A 22,768-nucleotide genomic window follows, 5' to 3' on the forward strand; every position below is an offset into this window, starting at 1 on the left:
CAGTGCCAGATGTACAGGCATTTGTACAGGCCTTAGTCAGAATCAAGCCTGTCTACAGACCCATGACTCCTCCATGGAGTCTAAACTTAGTTCTTTCAGTTCTTCAAGGGGTTCAGTTTGAACCTTTACATTCCATAGATATTAAGTTACTATCTTGGAAAGTTCTGTTTTTGGTTGCTATTTCTTCTGCTAGAAGAGTTTCTGAATTGTCTGCTTTGCAGTGTACTTCACCCTATCTGGTATTCCATACAGATAAGGTTGTTTTGCGTACCAAACCTGGTTTTCTTCCAAAAGTGGTTTCCAACAGGAATATTAACCAGGAAATAGTTGTTCCTTCTCTGTGTCCGAATCCAGTTTCGAAGAAGGAACGTTTGTTACACAATTTAGATGTGGTCCGTGCTTTAAAATTCTACTTAGAAGCAACAAAGGATTTCAGACAGACTTCATCTTTGTTTGTCGTTTATTCTGGTAAGAGGAGAGGGCAGAAAGCTACTGCTACCTCTCTTTCTTTTTGGCTGAAAAGCATCATCCGATTGGCTTATGAGACTGCCGGACGGCAGCCTCCTGAACGAATTACAGCTCACTCTACTAGAGCTGTGGCTTCCACATGGGCCTTCAAGAACGAGGCTTCTGTTGATCAGATCTGTAAGGCAGCGACTTGGTCTTATCTGCATACTTTTGCCAAATTTTACAAATTCGATACTTACGGAGGCTATTTTTGGGAGAAAGGTTTTGCAAGCCGTGGTGCCTTCCGTTTAGGTAACCTGACTTGTTCCCTCCCTTCATCCGTGTCCTAAAGCTTTGGTATTGGTTCCCACAAGTAAGGATGAAGCCGTGGACCGGACACACCAATGTAGGAGAAAACAGAATTTATGCTTACCTGATAAATTTCTTTCTCCTACGGTGTGTCCGGTCCACGGCCCGCCCTGGCTTTTTAGTCAGGTTTCAAATTTTTTATTTCTGTACACTACAGTCACCACGGCACCCTATGGTTTCTCCTTTTTCTCCTAACCATTGGTCGAATGACTGGGGGGCGGAGCCAGAGGGGGAGCTATATGGGCAGCTTTTGCTGTGCTCTCTTTGCCATTTGCCACAAAAACAATAGTGTTACCATATAGGAATGTGGTTTGGTTATTTTTAAATAGTTTTTCTGGATACGACTTTCTAATCCTCAGTATTATTATGACATTAGTTTTTGAGTAAAAATATAGGCTCCTAAGGAGTAGACCGTAGTATCCAAAAAGATAGTGTGCACTTAAGTTGAAGTATGAATTAACAATCAGTAGTCTATTTGATTCTAAGAGTGTACTTGATGTAACTATATTTTTAGCAATTATTAAATAACAACAATTTTGTAACAGTTTCACAGATGAATTACACGCCAATAGTTACATGTAGAAAGTCTTATTGTAACGTTCCCAACAGTAGTTGTTATTTCTGAAAGTTTTTTTGTTAACACAGTTTGTATGGTATGCTGTTTATATCTCAAGAGAGAGCGTTGGTAAAAAATGAGGCTTTTTTTCTGACCTGATTTGGATTATGAATTCCGATGGTTTTAGCCGATCTGTCCTCCTCCTAAGTGATCTTGGTGCAGAGAAAAACAAACCCTATTGTGATCCGCCACAGTTTCTGAACTGGCTTCCGATCTTGTTACTTTACTCCTTTAAGCCCCTATTTGGACGTTCACCGATGCTACGATTATGGGGTGTTTTTTCTGTGCCGCTGCTTCAGTGGTTTTTTTTGCATCCCGCACCTTTTTGTCAGGCTGTCAGTTGGTGGTCTTTGGTCCGAACAAGACTGGTATCTTTCGGTTTCAGCACCTAATTTGTGTGAGTTTTTCAGCAGCGTCTGCCTTTAGACATCTGATGGTGGTATGATCGCTGTAGGTTAGTCCCGCACACCTGAAATTGTTTATCGGTGAGTTGCGGTGAGGTCCTCTGGTGGTCCTTTCTCCTATGAAGTAGTAGTGTGGTGTATACAGTGTATACAATCAAGGATAAACAACGCGTTTCGACTGAGTACTTCAGCCTTTATCAAGTATATCCTTGCTGGTGTTGAACGGTCTTATAAACCATATCCTGTGTTTTCATTGGTTCGTGCTTCTTTAATCCTATTGGTTGTTGCTACTAGGCATTGCGGCTTGTTAAATGCAAAGTGAACATTGTCAGTGTTGAAAACTTCAGTCTTTGAGCTTCAATATATGGAAATATAGGATTTTTTTTCTTTATTATTGTTTTATGCCTTTACTTTATATATTCATATTATAACAACGATCCAATGCAAGTGAAATATATATTTAAAAAAATGTTTTTTAAAAAAAAAACGAAAAACAGTTATGCATCTGTAGTCGCTTTCTGTCAATCTTTAAATGACAGTGTACTATATATTTGAAACAGTTGTTAAGGTTGAATCAAATATTATAAATCCTTCCTTAAAGGGCATCAGAGTCAGGGGTACAAGAGTTACTATTGTTTAGGCTTTTCCTTTATACATTTAAATTATAACAACAATTGATGTAAAAAAACAATTATGCGTCTATAGTCGCTTTCAATCATGCTTTGATTGTCAGTGTGGTATATATTTGATACAGTTATTAAGGTTTGATACAGTATTATAAATCCTTAGAAGGCACAAGAATCATGGGTTGGTGCCAAAACACTTCAAAATATGTAATGACAGTAATTTGAAATATTTTAACTACACAGCTATACAAAAATTTAAACCTAACAAGAGGGGGAAATCAGGTGAATAACCTACTTAAAAATTAGGCTAAATGGATTTTTGAGATGCAAACTCTTAGACCAAAGTGTCTTAACATAGATTTCAGTTTGAACTGCTTTCTGAATTCTTGAATTACCCACCTTCAACTACCAAAAAATAATCCTTGTGAAAATTGCTGGCCTTTAAGAAAGTAATTATAATCTCTGCACTAAACGACAGCAGAGAACAAACATTCCGCTATCTCTACACATAAACATGTCTAAGTACAGAGTATAGAACTAAACCAACCCATGATTCTTGTGCCTTCTAAGGAAGGATTTATAATACTGTATCAAACCTTAATAACTGTATCAAATATAAACCACACTGACAATCAAAGCATGTTTAAAAGTGACTACAGACGCATAATTGTTTTTTTACATCATTCAATTGTTGTTATAACTTAAATGTATAAAGGAAAAGCCTAAAACAATAGTAACTCTTGTACCCCTGACTCTGATGCCCTTTAAGGAAGGATTTATAATATTTGATTCAACCATAACAACTGTTTCAAATATATAGTACACTGTCATTTAAAGATTGACAGAAAGCAACTACAGATGCATAACTGTTTTTCATTTTTTTTTAAAAAAACATTTTTTTAAATATATCTTTCACTTGCATTGGATCATTGTTATAATATGAATATATAAAGTAAAGGCATAAAACAATAATAAAGAAAAAAAATCCTATATTTCAATATATTGAAGCTGAAAGACTGAAGTTTTCAACACTGACAATGTTCACTATGCATTTAAAAAGCCGCAATGCCTAGTAGCAACAACCAATAGGATTAAAGAAGCACGAACCAATGAAAACACAGGATATGGTTTATAAGACCGTTCAACACCAGCAAGGATATACTTGATAAAGGCTGAAGTACTCAGCCGAAACGCGTTGTTTATCCTTGATTGTATACACTGTATACACCACACTACTACTTCATAGGAGAAAGGGCCACCAGAGGACCTCACCGCAACTCACCGATAAACCATTTCAGGTGTGCGGGACTAACCTACAGCGATCATACCACCATCAGATGTCTAATGGCAGACGCTGCCGAATAACTCACACAAACTAGGTGCTGAAACCAAAAGACACCAGTCTTGTTCGGACCAAAGACCACCAACTGACAGCCTGACAAAAAGGCGCGGGATTCAAAACAAACCGCTAAAGCAGCGGCACAGAAATAACACCCCATAATCGCAGCATCTGTGAACGTCCAAAGAGGGGCTTAAAGGAGTAAAGTAACAAGATCGGAAGCCAGTTCGGAAACAGTGGCGGATCACTTTGCAAAGATATACAATAGGGTTTGTTTTTCTCTGCACCAAGATCACTTAGGGGGAGGACAGACCGGCTAAAACCATTGGAATTCATAATCCAAATCAGGTCAGAAAAAAAGCCTAATTTTTTACCAACGATCTCTCTTGAGATATAAACAGCATACCATACAAACTGTGTTAACAAAAAACTTTCATAAATAACAACTACTCTTGGGAACGTTACAATAAGACTTTCTACATGTAACTATTGACGTGTAATTCATCTGTGAAACTGTTACAAAATTGTTGTTATTTAATAATTGCTAAAAATATATTGTTACATCAAGTACACTCTTAGAATCAAATAGACTACTGATTGTTAATTCATACTTCAACTTAAGTGCACACTATCTTTTTGGATACTACGGTCTACTCCTTAGGAGCCTATATTTTTACTCAAAAACTAATGTCATAATAATACTGAGGATTAGAAAGTCGTATCCAGAAAAACTATTTAAAAATAACCAAACCACATTCCTATATGGTAACACTATTGTTTTTAGAGATGAAATAACGCTAATGCTATCACTATTTTAGAGGTTGGCCAACCACATATACCTTGTATTTTAAGATTTTGTTATTTGCACTGTAACATTCAACCTGTTTTTTTATACCTTTTAATGAAATAAATTACTCTCATTTTTCTGAATCATACTGTGTCATCAGAAATCTTTTCTTATTGGGTAATTAAGCAACAGCGCTTAAGAGTCTTATCTTTCCAAAAAATAAGTTTGATTTGCACCCTTATTCGACCCTATAACTTCTCTAACCTATGATCGAAGTTGGAAATACTAATACCAGGATGAGGAATCCGATCTAATTCACTGCCGAATCTGTTGGCGCTCTACAGATAATCGATAATAATAATAATTCACAATAGAGAGTAGAGTATTTGCTGATTTGTGTGTATGCTATACAGTATAACACTTTATTCGAACGGAGTAGCTTTGGAAAAAACTTTCCTTAAGTTGGAACCTCTTTGTCGACATATCCAAAATAAATAATGAATTCTTTATAGAGACATGTGTCTCCTTTACCGGTGGTCTGTTAGCGATCTGGTCCATCAAAGCTTATAAATAGGTTTATTAAAGGCACATTAATCACAAAATAAATGCTAGGTAGAGTGATGCATTCAAATAAAAGATTAGTCTGAGAACAACACGTAGATGTATTTTTTAAAGTTTCATTAGCTGTTCAAATATTGATAAAATAAGTATAAAGTTTTAGTGCCTATAAAACAATGGGGGCTGCCATGTTGTAACTTAGGTTACCTTCTCTGATGTGACCAGTTATAAATAGGTTACTAGAGTGTGCAGCCAATGGCTGTGTGGAATATAACAGTGTTCTGCACTTTCATTTCTAACAGGAACTGAAAAGCTCACAATTTCAAAATCGAATTACTGGAAAAGGGGCAAAAATAAATAATGAAAAAGTATATTGCGTTTTATTTTATATGACCATCTTAAAGTGTTTAATGTTCTTTAATCATGGTTATCCATTCTTTTTTTAAGATTTGTCTTAAAGGGACAGTCTACTCCAGAATTTGTAATGTTTAAAAAGATAGATAATCCCTTTTTTACCCATTCCTCAGTTTTGCATAACCAACACTTTTAAAATTTTATTTATAACCAACAAAGGGTACAAGGTTACAAGTTATATCTTCAGCCCATCTCGCAGGGTGAGCAAATAAGGCAGAAAAAAAAAAAACAAAACACCGGTAGCTTACTATAACATTCATGAAGCTTTAAGGACTTTCAATAAGGCAGCCATTGTCCTGTTAGATATGGGTTTGTACCACTATGTTGGGGTTTTTAACATTTTTAACAAATGAACAAACAAACATATAACAGGGGAAGTTTGGGGGGGGGGGGCAGGGGAGAGGTAAGGGTAGAATGACAAGGGAGGGGGGGGAACACAACAAATATATGCAATCCTATAAGTTACTTTTCTGCCTGTCTCTCAGGATAATTCATGTTATGACAGATTAACCTTAGTGCAACAATAGGTCAGCGATGGTATTCATATGATATGTCAATTTTTTTTGCACACGGGAGATGTTAACAGAGAGGTGTTTGCACTTTAGGAGGTTAGATGCTGACAGAATAAAATAACATAACATTCCAACATAAGCACACAACTTAAGAAAATACATCCACTGCAATATAACATGCATTTGTGTCGTTCTCAAACGATAAAATGGGTTTCCCTGATAAACTAATAAACTATGTGGGGTCCAGGAGAGTAGGGGGATCTGTAATAAAAGCTACTGAGGAGACTGCAGGTACGTAGTAAGAAAACTTGATAAAGTTGCCGATATTTTTGGACAGAATATGGGTTTGGCGCTTATAATTGAACGCTAATAGATTACTAGCAGGCTATGTTGCATATAGTTCAGTATCTGTCTCCCCTAGCTTGCTCAGGTTACATTCTGTACAGCATGTTTGCGCCGTCAACCCAGATTAGACTAGAGATATAATGAGCAGTTATGCCCTGATGGTATATAGAGTGCTGAAAAGTACAGAAAGTATATTTCAGATGGAACTCTTAGTTCTATGTATGCAAGGGAAGTGTGAGAAGATCAGTCAAATCTTATAGGGTTGTAGTGTACCAAGCAAGCAAGAATATGTCCAAAAACAACAGGTTGCAATTCATAAATATATCTGCAAACGAAAATAAATAAAATAACAACATTGCACTTGAACTATTTCTGTTGCAGTATAAGTGACTGCCTTGATCTTAAAGGAGCATATAGGTTATGTCATGAAAGCATCATTGGATGAATAAATAAAATAAGGTAAAGGCGTCTGCTGACAAAGAAATTTGAATGGCAATAAAAGAAAACATGTCAGCCTGCTGTGTACGGTGTGATCATGACTCAGCCAATGCCTCTCCTACATCGCGGTGCAGATCCATCTCTCCGTACATTCTCGTTAGCGTCCAGCCTTGAGAACAATGGTAATGATAAAAACAAGTCCCACATCAGAAGATCCCCCATGCCACAAATATATTGCGCTATGTCCTCTCTCTGGAAGTTGACATCATCTGCGTCTGAAAACGGCTCTGTGTCTAATGCGCGCAGCAGCTGGGTCTCCAACAACAGCAACTCTCCAAGCAGTGTCCCACTACATTGGTGATGCACAGCATGGAAGATCGCGCTGCTCCGGACCTGAAATGCGGAGGGGTGAGTAACATGATCCTGGTGCAGCATAGATGTATTTACAACAGCTATGGCAGTCGGTAGATTATCTGCAGCATCTGTAATAGCTTTCTTTCCTCCGATGTTTACTGTGTAGTGGTGGGCTGTTAAAGCTGTGGTCTCAGGAATCCTGCAGGTAGTAACACAACTTGACTCCGTCGGGAGTTGGCGCCATTTTGCGGGGGGGCCTAAGGAGTTTTCGGCTCGAGTGTCAGCCAGTACTTCTTGTAATGCAGATTCCAGTTTATCTAGCGCCGGTAAAAATAATTCTTTTAAAGCAGATAGCATGTCTTTGTTTCTGAGTTCTGCTTCAGAGGGAAAGGTATCTGATCTTGTTTCCGTCCCCATCTGTGCTTAGCGTGGCGCGTATTGTTCAACACTTCTCTCTCCTTCTGTGTAATTTCTTGTCTTTCCGGGGGCCAAGAGGTATTATTCTTGATCCTTTATGAAGCCCAAACAGCAAAATCTGTTAAGGGAAAGCAGGATGGTGATGGCTTTGTCCTGAAATAAGGGTGATAACTCAATGGTTAAGCAGAGCCTCTCTGACTTGCGACCATCTTAAAACGCCACCCACCGGAAGTCCATAACCAACACTTTTATATTAATATTCTTTTTACCTCTGTGATTACCTTGTTTCTAAGCCTCTGCAGACTGACCCCTTATCTTGGTTCTTTTGACAGACATGCAGCTTAGCCAATTAGTGCAGACTCTTAAATAACTCCACTGCTGCTTCTAAGGCTAATAAGATACTAGCATGTATTAAAAGAGGCGTTGATTCAAGGGTGGAAAGCATAATTCTGTCACTATATAAATCCCTGGTAAAACCTCATCTTGAGTATGGAGTGCAGTTCTGGGGACCGATCTCAAAAAAAGACATTGCAGACCTTGAAAACGTTCAGGGCCACAAAACTAATAAGGGGAATGGAGAATTTAAGCTTTGAGGGGAGGTTAGCCAAACTGGGTCTGTTTTCTCTAGAAAACAGGCGCTTAAGAGGTGACATGATTACTTTATATAAATATATTCAAGGCCCATATAGAGAGATGGCAGAAGCTCTGTTTATTCCAAGGAAATTGTTTGTGACAAGAGGTCACAATTTAAGGCTGGAGGAAAGGAGATTTAATCTCATGCAATAGAAATGTTTTTTCACTGTAAGAGCAATAAAATTGTGGAACGCATTACCAAAGGAGGTAGTGAATGCCAATGCCTTAAATACATTTAAAAATGGTTTGTATACATTTCTGGCTAGAAACAGAATTCACGGATATGATTGATTGTGTTAAATGAATCACCTTTTAATGGGATTAATTTAAGTTTAACTGGAGCTTTTTTGTAAGTATATTCGATTTGTATTGGTTGAACTCGATGGACTTCAGTCTTTTTTCAACCTCATCTACTATGTTAATATGAAATAAGGCGGTCCAATTAGAAATTATCATATGAGCCTACCTAGGTTTAGCTTTCCACAAAGAATACCAAGAGAACAAAGAAAATTTGATAATAAAAGTAAATTGGAAAGGTGTTTAAAATTACATGCCCTATCTGAATCATGGAAATTTAGTTTTGACTAAAAGACTGTCTCTTTAAACATTGCCACATTTTGTGATAGATGGTTCTTTCATACATCTGAAAATATTTCTGGAATAATCTCTATGTAAAGAATTTCCCTGTTTGTGAAATATGCTTACTTTATTAACTTTGATAGAATAATGCTCATAACAATTGGTTTTGTCCTCAGGCTCTGATGTTGTTGATTGGCTGTATCACCACGTTGATGGGTTTACAGACCGACGAGAGGCTAGGAAATATGCCAGCAACCTTCTGAAAGCTGGATTCATCCGCCACACAGTCAATAAAATTACCTTCTCTGAGCAGTGTTACTACATTTTTGGAGACCTATGTGGTAGTATGTACCAGTCACATATACTTATGCTAATTCCACTACCTATTTTATTAAATTTTATTTTTATCAGTAAATTTTTATAATATAACCCTTATTGTCCCTCCTGCGCAGAACCTTGTATTCAAATCTGCTACCAAAATGATTTATATCTCTTTGCCTTAGATGACAAGGCTTGCTAATGCGTTGTTCTTTCCAGACATGGCAAACTTATCACTGAATGACCATGATGGATCCAGTGGAACCTCTGATCAGGACACTCTGGCTCCTCTCCCACATCCTGGAGCTGCCCCATGGCCCATGGCATTTCAGTACCAGTACCCACTGCCTCATCCATACAGCCCTCACCCAGGATTCCCAGATGCTGGTTACAACTATGGAGGGGGCAGTGCCGGAAGCCAGCACAGTGAAGGTAAGTTTTTTATATACAATCTTGCAGGAGCTGTTTCAGTACAGCATAAAAAAGCAAAATGGGTATGCTGCTATTTCTTTCTAATGACACAATGAGTCCACGGATCATCATTAATTACTGTTGGGAATATCACTCCTGCCCAGCAGGAGGTGGCAAAAAACACCACAGCAAAGCTGTTAAATATCACCTCCCACCCCAGTCATTCTCTTTGCCTACGCTAGAGCAAGGAAGTGGTAAAGTTAGGTGTTAGTAATAGATTCTTCAATCAAGATTTTATTATTTTTTAAGTAGTACAAGTTTGTGCTGCTTTGTTCTGGGGTGTAGCCGTAGTCCATATCAGTCTCTTCAGTAGAGCAGTGGTGGCTTTAGAGCAATGGGAACTTGTGGGACATAATTCTCACTGCGCCTCCCATATATTTATGCCCCCTAATCCTGATAGCCTAAGTAAGATTACTCAGGCTTTATCTTTTCTCCACAGGGCTATGTGAGGGAGAGGACCTCTCAAACCTGTTGAGCTGCCTTGCTGTCTGGCAGATTTAAAAGTTAAGTGCTGACTTTTTATTCTGGGTCTGGGAAATAAAAGGATCTCAGAGGAAGTGGAGCACTTTCTTTACCTGGGACATAGAGCCTCGTATATATATATATATATATATATATATAAGGAGGGGATTTATAGACAGCACCTTTTAAGCAGGCACTGGGGCTTAGGAGAGAAACTCAAGATTAGGTGGTTTTTCACTGCTCCCGGGGGCTTATATCACTGGGGCTGAGTAGATAAGTCAGTATGAGGTGGTTTTTCACTGTTCACATATAGCACACTGGCTAAGCGGCGGTCTAGCAAGCTGAAGACCCAGTTTGCCTCCAGGCTTGGCAGAATGTTAATCTAACTCCCGGTGGCTTAACTTTAACAATAAAATGGTGACCGGGAGATTGCCTTTTGAAACGCCCACCATGGGCAGAGCTATGTGTGTCACCAATTTGGGTTGCGCACCACTTCCTCAACACTTCCTGTTATCGGAAGGAAAAGACAGCTTGAAGTTATAAACAGAGTCCTCAGTGTTTACACATGCGTTAGGACCAGACAGCGCTACAGCTGAGTTTGGTACCTTTTACTGAGGGGAATGTAACTGGTGTCAGAAGGGAAGGTAGGCACCTCAGCAAAGTTAGCTGAGGTGTAGAGGGGTTTTACAGTATTTGTGTACCAATTTAGCCTTTTTCTGCACATACAAATAAAAAGTTGCGTTTTAAAATTTAAAGAGACAGTAACGTTTTTTCTGTTTTCATTTTTATTAAAAAATGTAAGACTTTTATTTTATTAATTCTTCCATTGTGAGTCAGAATGGACCAAGATGCCCTGCAAAGTGTCTTTTGTTTTTTATGTTTTGATGACAATGTGGAACCACCAATCCCTTTATTCCTAATGTGTTGAGAGAATTTTAAATTATAGGGATAGACTTTTTCTGAGCCAACTTCTTGTAAGGCGTATGTTGTTTAGGAGTCTAATGACAATGTTCAATATATGCCGCAACTTTCTCCTCAACTATCACAAATTATATCGCCCACACAAGCAGTGCCCTGCGCTTCCTCTCAAACTCCACCTGGAGTTACCTTGCAAGACATCACTTCTCTAATGTCTCATTGTCTGCTTTTCCCATGCTGCAGGGAAAGCGTAAGAGGAAATGTATTCAAATAAAGGTTACTGATACAGTAGTTTCCGAATGTTTCTTTCCAGAAGCCTGAAGAGGAAGATACTTCGGTAGTATCCGAGGGGGAAATCTCAGACCCAGACAGTGTAATACCTTTATCTGATATTGAAGTTGTTTCCTTCAGGTTTAAGCTTGAACACCTCCGTTTGTTAATTAACAAGGTTTTAGCTACCCTGGATGACTCCGACACTAACGGCGTAGTCAATCCTAAAAAGCCCAATAAACAAAACAAGTATTTTGACGTGCCCTCCATGGTGGAAGTATTTCCTTTACCAGTAAGGGCTACAGAGATTATTGCTAAGGAATGGGAGAAACCGGGTATCCCTTTTTCTCCATCTCCTATTTTTAAAAGGATGTTTCCTATAGCGGACTCTTGGAGTCTTGGCAGACGGTATCCTAGGTGGAAGGGGCAATTTGAGAACTACTATGCCCATAGAGGATAGTTGTTCCTTTAAAGATCCTATGGATAAGAAGTTAGAGGGGTTGCTCAAAAAGAATGTATGTACACCTGGGTTTACAATGGCAACCTGTGGTGCTAACGTCACTAGTGCGGCAGCATACTGGTTTGATGCGTTGTCTGATTCTATTCGGACAGACACTCCCCTCGAAGAAATACAGGATAGGATAAAGGCCTTTAAGTTATCCAACTCCTTTATTACAGAAGCTTCCCTTTCAGGTTATTAAGCTGGGAGCTAAGATTTAAGGCCTTGCCATATTGGCCCGCAAAGCGTTATGGTTAAAATCTTGGTCTGCGGATGTCTCACCTAAGTCTAAACTTTTGGCTATTCCTTACAAGGGAAAGACCTTGTTTGGACCTGGTTTGACGGAGATAATTTCTGATATTATGGGAGGTAAGGGACATTCCCTCCATCAGGATAAGAAAAATAAACAAAAAGTACGTCAGAGTAATTTTAGTTCCTTTCGAAATTTCTAGGAAAATCTTTCCACTCCCTCTTCCAAGCGTGAGCAGTCCAAGCATTCCTGGAGACCCAATCAGTCTTGGAATAGGGGAAAGCAATCCAAGAAGCCTGCTGTTGAATAAAAGACAGCATGAAGGGCATGCCTCCGATCCGGGACCGGATCTTGTGGGGGGCAGGCTTCCTTCTTCGATCAGGCTTGGGTTCGAGATGTTCAAGATCCCTGGGTGGTGGACGTTGTGTCCCAGGGATACAGACTGGAGTTCAAGACTTTTCCTCCCAGGGGCAGTTTCTGCTTTCAAGTTTATCTGCAGACCAGACAAAAGGAGAGGTGTTCATACACTGTGTGCGGAACTTCTCCAACCTGGGAGTGATAGTACCTGTTCCAATGCAGGAACAAGGTCTGGGATTCTATTCCAATCTGTTTGTGGTTCCCAAGAAGGAGGGAACCTTAAGACCAATTTAGATCTCATGAGTCTATTCAAGTTTCTCAGAGTGTTATCCTTCAAGATGGAAACTATTCGTTCCATTCTTTCTTGGGTCCAAGAGGGTCAGTTAATATGACCACAGTTAATTTAAAGGATGCTTACTTGCATGTTCCCATCCACAAGGACCATCACAAATTTCTAAGGTTTGCCTTTCTAGACAAACTCTTCCAATCATGGCTCTTCATTTCGGCCTTGCCACAGCTCCCAGAATTTTCTCCTTATCAATTAAAAAAAATTTCTGATAGAAGTCAGGAAATCAAGGATTTGAATTTTGCCTAACACTTCAGTCCTCCCCTTGACCGTCAGTGGCTCAGTGCATGGAAGAAATTGGGTTGATGGTACCGGCGATGGACATCATCCCGTTCGCTCGTTTCCACCTCAGACGTCGGCAGTTAAGCATGCTCAGGCAGTGGAACGGAGATTATGCGGATCTGTCTCCGTATTTACAGCTGGAGCTGGAGAAGAGGGCTTCTCTACTTTGGTGGTTGTCTTGGGATCATCTCTCCCAGGGAACCTTCTTTCGCAGACCCTCTTGGGTAATTGTGACAACAGATGCCAGCCTTCTGGGATGGGGAGCAGTGGGGCTCCCTAAAGACTCAGGGAACATGGAAGTTCCAGTAGGACAATATATCATCAGTGGTTTACATTAATCAGCATCGCCAAGATCATTCAGTGGGCGGAGACCCATAATTGCTGTCTGTCGGCGATACACATTCCAGGAATGGATTTCCAGCTTGATTCTCAGATGGGGTCAGGCGGAATTGGACCTCTTGGCATCTCGGCAGAATGCCAAGCTTCCGAGGTACGGGTCAAGGTCAAGGGACCCTCAGGCTATACTGATAGACGCTTTGGCGGTACCTTGGAGTTTCAGTCTCGCATACCTTTTTTCCTCCTTTTTGCTCTTCTTCCTCGAGTCATTGCTCAAATCAAGCATGAGAGGGCGTTGGTGATCCTGGATGCACCGGCGTGGCCCCGCAGGATTTGGTATGCAGACCTGGTGGACATGTCATCTCTTCCATCTTGGAGACTTCCGTTGAGGAAGGACATTCTACTTCAAGGGTCCTTCCTTCATCCAAATCTAATTTCTCTGAAGCTAACTGCTTGGAGATTGAACGCTTAGTTTTATCCAAGTGTGGATTTTCAGAATCGGTCATTGAGATTATGATTCAGGTTAGTAAACCTGTAACTAGAAAGATTTACTATAAGATATGGCGTAAATATCTATTGGTGTGTATCCAAAGGCTACTCTTGGAGTAGAGTTAGGATTCCTAGAATTCTGTCCTTTCTCCAAGAAGGTTTGGAGAAGGGTTTATCGGCAAGTTTCTGTTACATATACGTCTGGCAGATGTCCCAGTCGTACATTAGTGGAACATTAATCAGGAGACTGGTGTTCCTTTCTTGTGCCCTAATCCTTCTTAGAAGGAACGGTTTTTGCACTATTCAGAAGTGGTTTGTGCTTTCAAATTTTACTTATAGGCGACTAAAGAATTTTGTAAGTCTTCTTCCTTATTTGTGGTTTTCTCCGAAAGACGTAAGGGACAGAAAGCTACGGCTGCTTTCTTTCATGTAATTAGCAAGAGTCCATGAGCTAGTGACGTATGGGATATACATTCCTACCAGGAGGGGCAAAGTTTCCCAAACCTTAAAATGCCTATAAATACACCCCTCACCACACCCACAATTCAGTTTTACAAACTTTGCCTCCCGTGGAGGTGGTGAAGTAAGTTTGTGCTAGATTCTTCGTTGATATGCGCTCCGCAGCAGGCTGGAGCCCAGTTTTCCTCTCAGCGTGCAGTGAATGTCAGAGGGATGTGAAGAGAGTATTGCCTATTTGAATTCAATGATCTCCTTCTACGGGGTCTATTTCATAGGTTCTCTGTTATCGGTCGTAAAGATTCATCTCTTACCTCCCTTTTCAGATCGACGATATACTCTTATATTTACCATTACCTCTACTGATTCTCGTTTCAGTACTGGTTTGGCTTTCTACTATATGTAGATGAGTGTCCTGGGGTAAGTAAGTCTTATTTTCTGTGACACTCTAAGCTATGGTTGGGCACTTTTATATAAAGTTCTAAATATATGTGTTTAAACATTTATTTGCCTTGATTCAGGATGTTCAATATTCCTTATTTCAGACAGTCAGTTTCATTATTTGGGATAATGCATTTGAATATTAATTTTTTCTTACCTTTAAAATTTGACTTTTTTTCCTGTGGGCTGTTAGGCTCGCGGGGGCTGAAAATGCTTCATTTCATTGCGTCATTCTTGGCGCTGACTTTTTTGGCGCAAACATTTTTTTAGTCATTTCCGGCGTCATACTTGTCACCGGAAGTTGTTTGTATGTGCGTCATTTTTTTGACGTTTTTTTGCACCAAAGATGTCGGCGTTACCGGATGTGGCGTCATTTTTGGCGCCAAAGCATTTAGGCGCCAAATAGTGTGGGCGTCTCTTTTGGCGCTAAAAAATATGGGCATCATTATTGTCTCCACATTATTTAAGTCTCATTGTTTATTTGCTTCTGGTTGCTAGAAGCTTGTTCATTGGCATTTTTCCCATTCCTGAAACTGTCATTTAAGGAATTTGATAAATTTTGCTTTATATGTTGTTTTTTCTATTACATATTGCAAGATGTCTCAGATTGACTCTGGATCAAAAGCTACTTCTGGAAAAATGCTTGACTGAGTTCAGTCCTACCAAAGCTAAGTTCATTTATTTTAAATGTTATGAATGTTTATCTTTAGCTATGGTTTGTAATAAGTTATTATGATAAACTTTTACATGCAGAATCCATTAGTATTTATGCTTTATATATTGCCATTCTTTTTACATCTTATGTATAAGAAATATTTTTCTGATTCTATTTTAAAGGCTTTGTCTGACATTGTGCCTTCTAATAAAAATTTTTAGGTCTTTTTCACTTCTTTTTTAATTATTGAAGTTTCAAATGACCAACAACATACTGATTTATCCTTCTCTGATGATGTTTTTTTCTCATTCAGAATTTTCTTCATCAGATATTGACACTAACAAATCTACTTTTTTATTATTTTTTTATTAAAGTACATTTGTTCTTTGTTGAAAAGGTGTTGATTATTTTGGATATTAAGGTAACTAGTTCTTTTTCAAGACTAGCTAACACTATTTCTGCTTATTTTTCTTCTGTGTTTTCAGAGGTTTTCTTTCCAATTCCTCATACTAGGGAATGGAATAGGCTGAGAATTTTCTTTTATTCCTTCTTCAAAGGTTTTAAACTATATTCTTTGCCAGCAGTTAAATTCAATTTGGATGGTTCTCCAATTTATTGGGGCTATCTCTACTCCTACTAATTATGCTATTGTTTCTATAGCAAAATAGTATTTATTTTCCTTTAGATCTTATTTATGGAAAATTATTTAGTTTCAGGTACTTTTCTTGGTCCTGTGATTTATTTGGATGTTGCAATTGCTTCATTTTGTTCTGTTTACTTTAAGATTGAGTTCTAAGACTAAAACTTTAAGCTTATACTAGTTTGATTGTTCTTATTAAGGAACGAATTCCTGAATTCTTTCCCAAGTAACATGTTTTTAATTGGAAATTTTTCAGTTCGAAATCAGCTCCCTAAAATTGCGATGTACGTGCCGTATTCCAGCTTGGCTGGCAAGGGGCAGGTTAAGGCTTCTTTGAAATTTATTTGGTTCTATTCGGTCCAAATTTCTTTGATTTTATTCCAGTAAGGCTAACACTTTCTTTAAGTGTGTTTCGGTCCTATATATTTTGGGTACTGTTGAAGCATGGCTGGGCACCCATGGGGTTCAAGCGCTGCTCAGACCTGGAATCTTCTGGGGTATTTCTTCCAGTTCCATTTTTAGGAACTGGGTTTTGGAGTTTTATTCAAACTATTCTGCCTTTTTTTGGTCAGTGATAGCATTATTTGTTTTCATTAGATACAATAAATGCATATTTTCATTTTTTCTGTTTTCATTCAGATTATTTTCTGAGGATGCGGAATCTCATATGATTCACTTTACTCTTCAGGACATAGTTAGAGGATCTTTTTTTCAAACGCTCTTGATTCCTTACACAAGGGTCACCTTTTTTAGGTTTCCAGATAGTTTGTGTCACTGTCTTTGTCTCTATCAGACAAGGGACAATTTTATTGTGTTCCGTTTGTTGGTACCTTTAGTCTCTATTATTTCCTTCAGTTGCTATATATGCATAGAAGTTTTAGGTCTTATGGCCACAGCATTGGATTTAATTCCCTTTGCTCATTTTCAATAGAAAGAACCTTTCCAGTCTTTTATGCTGAATTATGGTGCAGGGTTTCTAGGATTTCGCATTTTAAATCTTCGAATCCTAATATCTGCTCTTTTTTGTGAATATCCTTTTCTGATTTTTCATCAGGATAAGGCAGTGTTACTTCCTGATATTCGTCATTTTTTTCAGGTTTTGATTCGTATCAAACCTGTCATTAAGCCAATTTCTCCTCCTTGGAGTCTTAATTGGGTTCTGAAGGTTTTTCAGGCTCTTCTATTTTGAGCATATGCTTGCTCTGGACATTCATTACTTTCATGGAAAGTATTGTTCTTTTTGGACATCTCTTCAGCTAGAACAGTTTTTGAATTATCTGTTCTTTCTTGTGAATCTCCTTGTTCTGATTTTTCATCAGGATAAGGTGTTTTTTTGCTGTCCTCATTTCAATTTTCACCTAAGTTGTGAATTCTAACAACATTAGTGGAGGAATTATTGTCTTTTCCTTGTGTACTAATCCTAAGAATTATTTGGTAAGATTCTTACATTCTTTAGGATGTGGTAAGAGTTTTGAAATGCCATTTTTTTGGCATCTTGGTTAAGCTTTTGATTCATCATGCTTATTTGGAGTCGGATTATTCCCCGTCTCAGAGGATTACGGCTCATTCTACTAGGTCAGTTTCTACTTCCTGGGCTTTTTAAGAATGAAGCTTCTGTTGATCAAATTTGCAAAGCAATGACTTGGTCTTCTTTGCATACTTTTACTTTATTCTACCATTTTGATGTTTTCTCTTCTTTAGAAGCAGTTTTTGGTAGAATAGTACTTCAGGCAGCTGTTTCAGTTTGATTCTTCTGCTTATAATTTCAGTTTTTTTCATTATTAAAATTGAAACTTTTGATTTGGGTAGTGGATTAATTTTTCAGCAGAATTGACTGTCTTTATTTTATCCCTCCCTCTCTAGTGACTCTTGCGTGGAAGTTCCACATCTTGGGTATTTATATCCCATACGTCACTAGCTCATGGACTCTTGCTAATTACATGAAAGAAAACATAATTTATGTAAGAACTTACCTGATAAATTCATTTCTTTCATATTAGCAAGAGTCCATGAGGCCCACCCTTTTTTGTGGTGGTTATGATTTTTTTGTATAAAGCACAATTATTCCAATTCCTTATTTTTTTGATGCTTTCGCTCTTTTCTTATCACCCCACTTCTTGGCTATTCGTTAAACTGAATTGTGGGTGTGGTGAGGGGTGTATTTATAGGCATTTTAAGGTTTGGGAAACTTTGCCCCTCCTGGTAGGAATGTATATCCCATACGTCACTAGCTCATGGACTCTTGCTAATATGAAAGAAATGAATTTATCAGGTAAGTTCTTACATAAATTATGTTTTTCTATCTTTATGGCTGAAGAGTATCATATGTTTTGCCTATGAAATTGCTGACAGCAACCTCCAGAGAGAGTTACGGCTCATTCCACGAGGGCTGTTGATTTCTCATGGCCATTCAGAAGTGAAGCTTCTATGGAACAGGTTTGCAAGGCTGCATCTTGGTTCTCTCTTCACTCTTCTTTAAAATTCTATAAATTTGCACATTTTGGCCTCAGCTGAGGTCGCTTTTGGCAGAAAGGTTCTTCAAGCAATGGTGCCTTCAGTTTAGGTTTCCTGTCTTGACCCTCCCTTATCATCTGTGTACTCTAGCTTGGGTATTGATTCCCAACAGTAATTAATGATGATCCGTGGACTCATCGTGTCATTAGAAAGAAAACATAATTTATGCTTACCTGATAAATGTATTTATTTCTTGACACGATGAGTCCACGGCCCGCCCTGTTTTTAAGACAGGTTGTTGATATGTTATAAACTTCAGACACCTCTGCACCTTGTTGCTTCCTTTCTCTCCTTTACTTCGGTCGAATGACTGGGGTGGGAGGGAAGGGAGGTGATATTTAACAGCTTTGCTGTGGTGCGCTTTGCCACCTCCTGCTGGTCAGGAGTGATATTCCCAACAGTAATTAATGATGATCCGAGGACTCGTGTCAAGAAAGAAATACATTGATCAGGTAAGCATACATTTTTTTTTTTTATGTCCTAAGATAATACGGTCTTTTCATGAAAAGTATTGGAAAAACATTACTTATATAATCTGATTTATTTAAATATTTTCTTATAAACTCTATTGAAAGGCTGTTCAATTAATGAGACATGAAACCCCAAAAAATGTATTTCTTTTTAATGACACGGTCATCATAATTACTATTGGGAATACCACTCCCCTTACCCACAGCTCCCTGTCATTCTCTTTGCTTGTAGTGCAAGGAGGTGGTAATGTTAGGTGTCTGATTCTTCAATCAATAATTTTTTATTTTTTATAGCAGAACAAGTTTGTTTTGTTTTTCTCGGGGGTGTAGCTGTATTCCATGTCAGTCTCTTCAGTAGAGCAGTGCTGGCTTTTAAGTTTTTGGGAACTTGGGGGGTATAATCCCTTCTGCGCCTCCCAAGATGTGATGCTGCCCTTTCTTGGATAAAGACTATGTAGGTTTACTTGGCCTTTTTCTTTTATTCTCAGGTCCTTGTTAAGAAAGAATCCTTGCAAGCCTGCTGAACTGCCTTGCTGCCTGGCAGTCTGGAGGTAAGTGCTATCTTGTTTTTTGTTTTGTTTTTCTGTTGGGAAAACAGAAATTCTCTTTGGCACCTATGGGGTTAATGAATGCTAAGGTATCTCACAGCGCTAACACAAAATTCCTACTAGCTCCTAGGTACTGGAAGGGTACCTAGCTACCCTTAAATAGGTACTATAAAATAGGAAAGGGACCTAGGAGCGCCAAAAGTAGGCGGAGGAACTAGAAGTGGGCTAATAAATATCTAAATCAAAATCGGGCCCTCAAATAGCAAGTGGTCCAATATCTTTCAAATTGAGCGAAAAAATGGATACAAACCATTAACAATATAAGGTACAATTTAATCAATCAAGGTACAATTTAAACAATTAAAACATAGATAAAATCATGGATCCATGGTACAGTAACATCAATGACATGTAAAATTAGCATATGATAAAAACAATACGTAAAAAACAATACGTAAAAACAATCTGATTAAATGATGCTGGTATGAGCAAGAAAAATGGGCAAGAAAGGATGTCAGTGGGAACCGTGTTCCCTATGTAAGGTGCGGATGTGCCTCTAAAGAATTATTCCAAAAAATATGAAAAAATGTGTGCGTAGGGGGGTACCCCCTCAAAAAATGAACAGTACCAAAAATTGTGTCTGTGATAATCCAAAACACAGAAAAAACAAAATATCAAATATCAAAAGTCAAAAGTGTGAAAAAAATTGTGTAGAAGGCTGTATATAAATGTGTCCGTGTAAAAAGATCGTGGAAAAAAACGGTGATAAACAATGTCAGTAAAGTAAAGATCCAAATAGTATGTGTGTTGTTAGGCAAAATTTCCTTCAGTTTCCTCAAAGGAAGGTTCCAAACAATATGATGATAGTGGGTGAGGGAGTGTCCGGTAAAACCTGGTTGTAGTCCCTATATCCAATCTGTAAAAGAAACATACAATAGTGCAATAAAGCTAATGGATATGTGTATATAATAGGAAAAAAGCTCACCAAAATTGCCAACGCGTTTCGGCCCAAAACTGGGCCTTTTTCAAGACTATAGTCTTGAAAAAGGCCCAGTTTTGGGCCGAAACGCGTTGGCAATTTGGTGAGCTTTTTTCCTATTATATACACATATCCATTAGCTTTATTGCACTATTGTATGTTTCTTTTACAGATTGGATATAGGGACTACAACCAGGTTTTACCGGACACTCCCTCACCCACTATCATCATATTGTTTGGAACCTTCCTTTGAGGAAACTGAAGGAAATTTTGCCTAACAACACACATACTATTTGGATCTTTACTTTACTGACATTGTTTATCACCGTTTTTTTCAACGATCTTTTTACACGGACACATTTATATACAGCCTTCTACACAATTTTTTTCACACTTTTGACTTTTGATATTTGATATTTTGTTTTTTCTGTGTTTTGGATTATCACAGACACAATTTTTGGTACTGTTCATTTTTTGAGGGGGTACCCCCCTACGCACACATTTTTTCATATTTTTTGGAATAATTCTTTAGAGGCACATCCGCACCTTACATAGGGAACACGGTTCCCACTGACATCCTTTCTTGCCCATTTTTCTTGCTCATACCAGCATCATTTAATCAGATTGTTTTTACGTATTGTTTTTTACGTATTGTTTTTATCATATGCTAATTTTACATGTCATTGATGTTACTGTACCATGGATCCATGATTTTATCTATGTTTTAATTGTTTAAATTGTACCTTGATTGATTAAATTGTACCTTATATTGTTAATGGTTTGTATCCATTTTTTCGCTCAATTTGAAAGATATTGGACCACTTGCTATTTGAGGGCCCGATTTTGATTTAGATATTTATTAGCCCACTTCTAGTTCCTCCGCCTACTTTTGGCGCTCCTAGGTCCCTTTCCTATTTTATAGTACCTATGGGGTTAATCTTGATTGTGTGCAGCTGTACTTTCGGCAGTTTTTTATGGATGTGAGGCACTGTGTTTAAACTGTGTGAGGGCTCTGAGAGGCTTTACAGTCCCTTAGGAACTTCATTTTGGCAGCATATTTGGTTAGTTTTTATTATTTCAGTTACTAAGGGCAGCAATATTCTGGGGGACAAATTGAAGCTCCCGGTTGCATGAGCTGCCGGTTTTTGTGTCTGCTGCGTGTTGCACAGTTTAGTGGATGTTAGGTTCTCCCGGCGACATTTTTCTATATGATGCATAGTGATGCCGGCCGGGAGGTTGTGTGACACCCACGATGGGCGGAGTTTGGTATGGCGCGTAGTTTTCGCGCTCTTCCGCTCTGGGGGTTTGTCTTAGTGCAGCAGCAGTTTTTTCCGGTGCTGTTGTTTTTTGTCTGGAGTCCGGCACAGTGATTGCGCTACTCGTATTTTCTGGCTGGTAGGGGTTTATTTAGCACCTTGTTGGGCTGTTAAGTTGCAGAGGTGCTTGTAAGGGTTTATTTTCTTTTTTATTTAAAGTGACAGTAAAGTTATATTGTTTTCCACATTTCATTGTTTTTTCTTTTTATCTGTGGTGTGTGTAATATGGACCAGGAAGACTTGCATGCTGTGACTTGTAACCTATGTTTAGATGCTAATGTAAAGCCTTTCTGTTCCTCTTGTATAGAGAGGACTATGCAGTACAGCTATAGACTCTTTGATACAGAGCCCTCATTTTCTAAGGAGACTGTTGTTCAGGAGCCTCCTGTTCATTTTCTAAGGAGACTGTTGTTCAGGAGCCTCCTGTTCAGCTTTCTCCCCATTCCTCCCAATCTCACTCCTCCTCACATGCAGTGCCCTGCATTTCGTCTCAGACTAGTTTTTCTTTAGAGAATTTGTCTACTCACATATCCACTGCTATATCTGAGGCATTGTCTGCTTTTCCTATGTTACAGGGTAAACGCAGAAGGACTTCTGACTCTGTTGCAGTTTTATCTAATGTTCCTTCTCATAGGACTGAGGAAGAAGATATTTCAGTAGCGTCTGAGGGCGAAATTTCATACTCTGATAGTGTGTCTCCTTTGATTCTGAGGTGGTTTCTTTCAGATTTAAGTTGGAGCACCTCCCTGTTACTCAGAGAGGTTTTGTCTACTTTGGATGACTCTGATTCTACGGTCATAGTTACTCCCAAGAAGGCTAGTAAGCTTAATAAGTTTTTTGATGTTCCCTCTGTGGCGGAAGTTTTTCCTGTTCCGGATAAGGTTTCAGAGATTATTTCTCGGGAATGGGAGAA

At 38.6% G+C, this 22,768-nt stretch overlaps 1 protein-coding gene across 4 annotated transcripts in view; it reads left to right on the forward strand.

Moving 5' to 3' along the window:
• The window catches only part of DVL3 (dishevelled segment polarity protein 3), a 569,022-nt gene that overhangs the window by 538,983 nt on the left and 7,271 nt on the right, over positions 1 to 22,768 (forward strand). For all 4 annotated transcript variants that reach the window (XM_053710326.1, XM_053710324.1, XM_053710325.1 and 1 more), the window contains 2 exons: positions 9,015 to 9,182; positions 9,376 to 9,588. In XM_053710326.1, coding sequence (XP_053566301.1) covers positions 9,015 to 9,182; positions 9,376 to 9,588 — 381 coding nt within the window. The remainder of the gene's footprint in view (positions 1 to 9,014; positions 9,183 to 9,375; positions 9,589 to 22,768) is intronic.

This window comes from Bombina bombina, chromosome 4 (genome assembly GCF_027579735.1).
Source record: "Bombina bombina isolate aBomBom1 chromosome 4, aBomBom1.pri, whole genome shotgun sequence".
In the NCBI taxonomy this organism is placed as follows: Eukaryota; Metazoa; Chordata; class Amphibia; order Anura; family Bombinatoridae; genus Bombina; species Bombina bombina.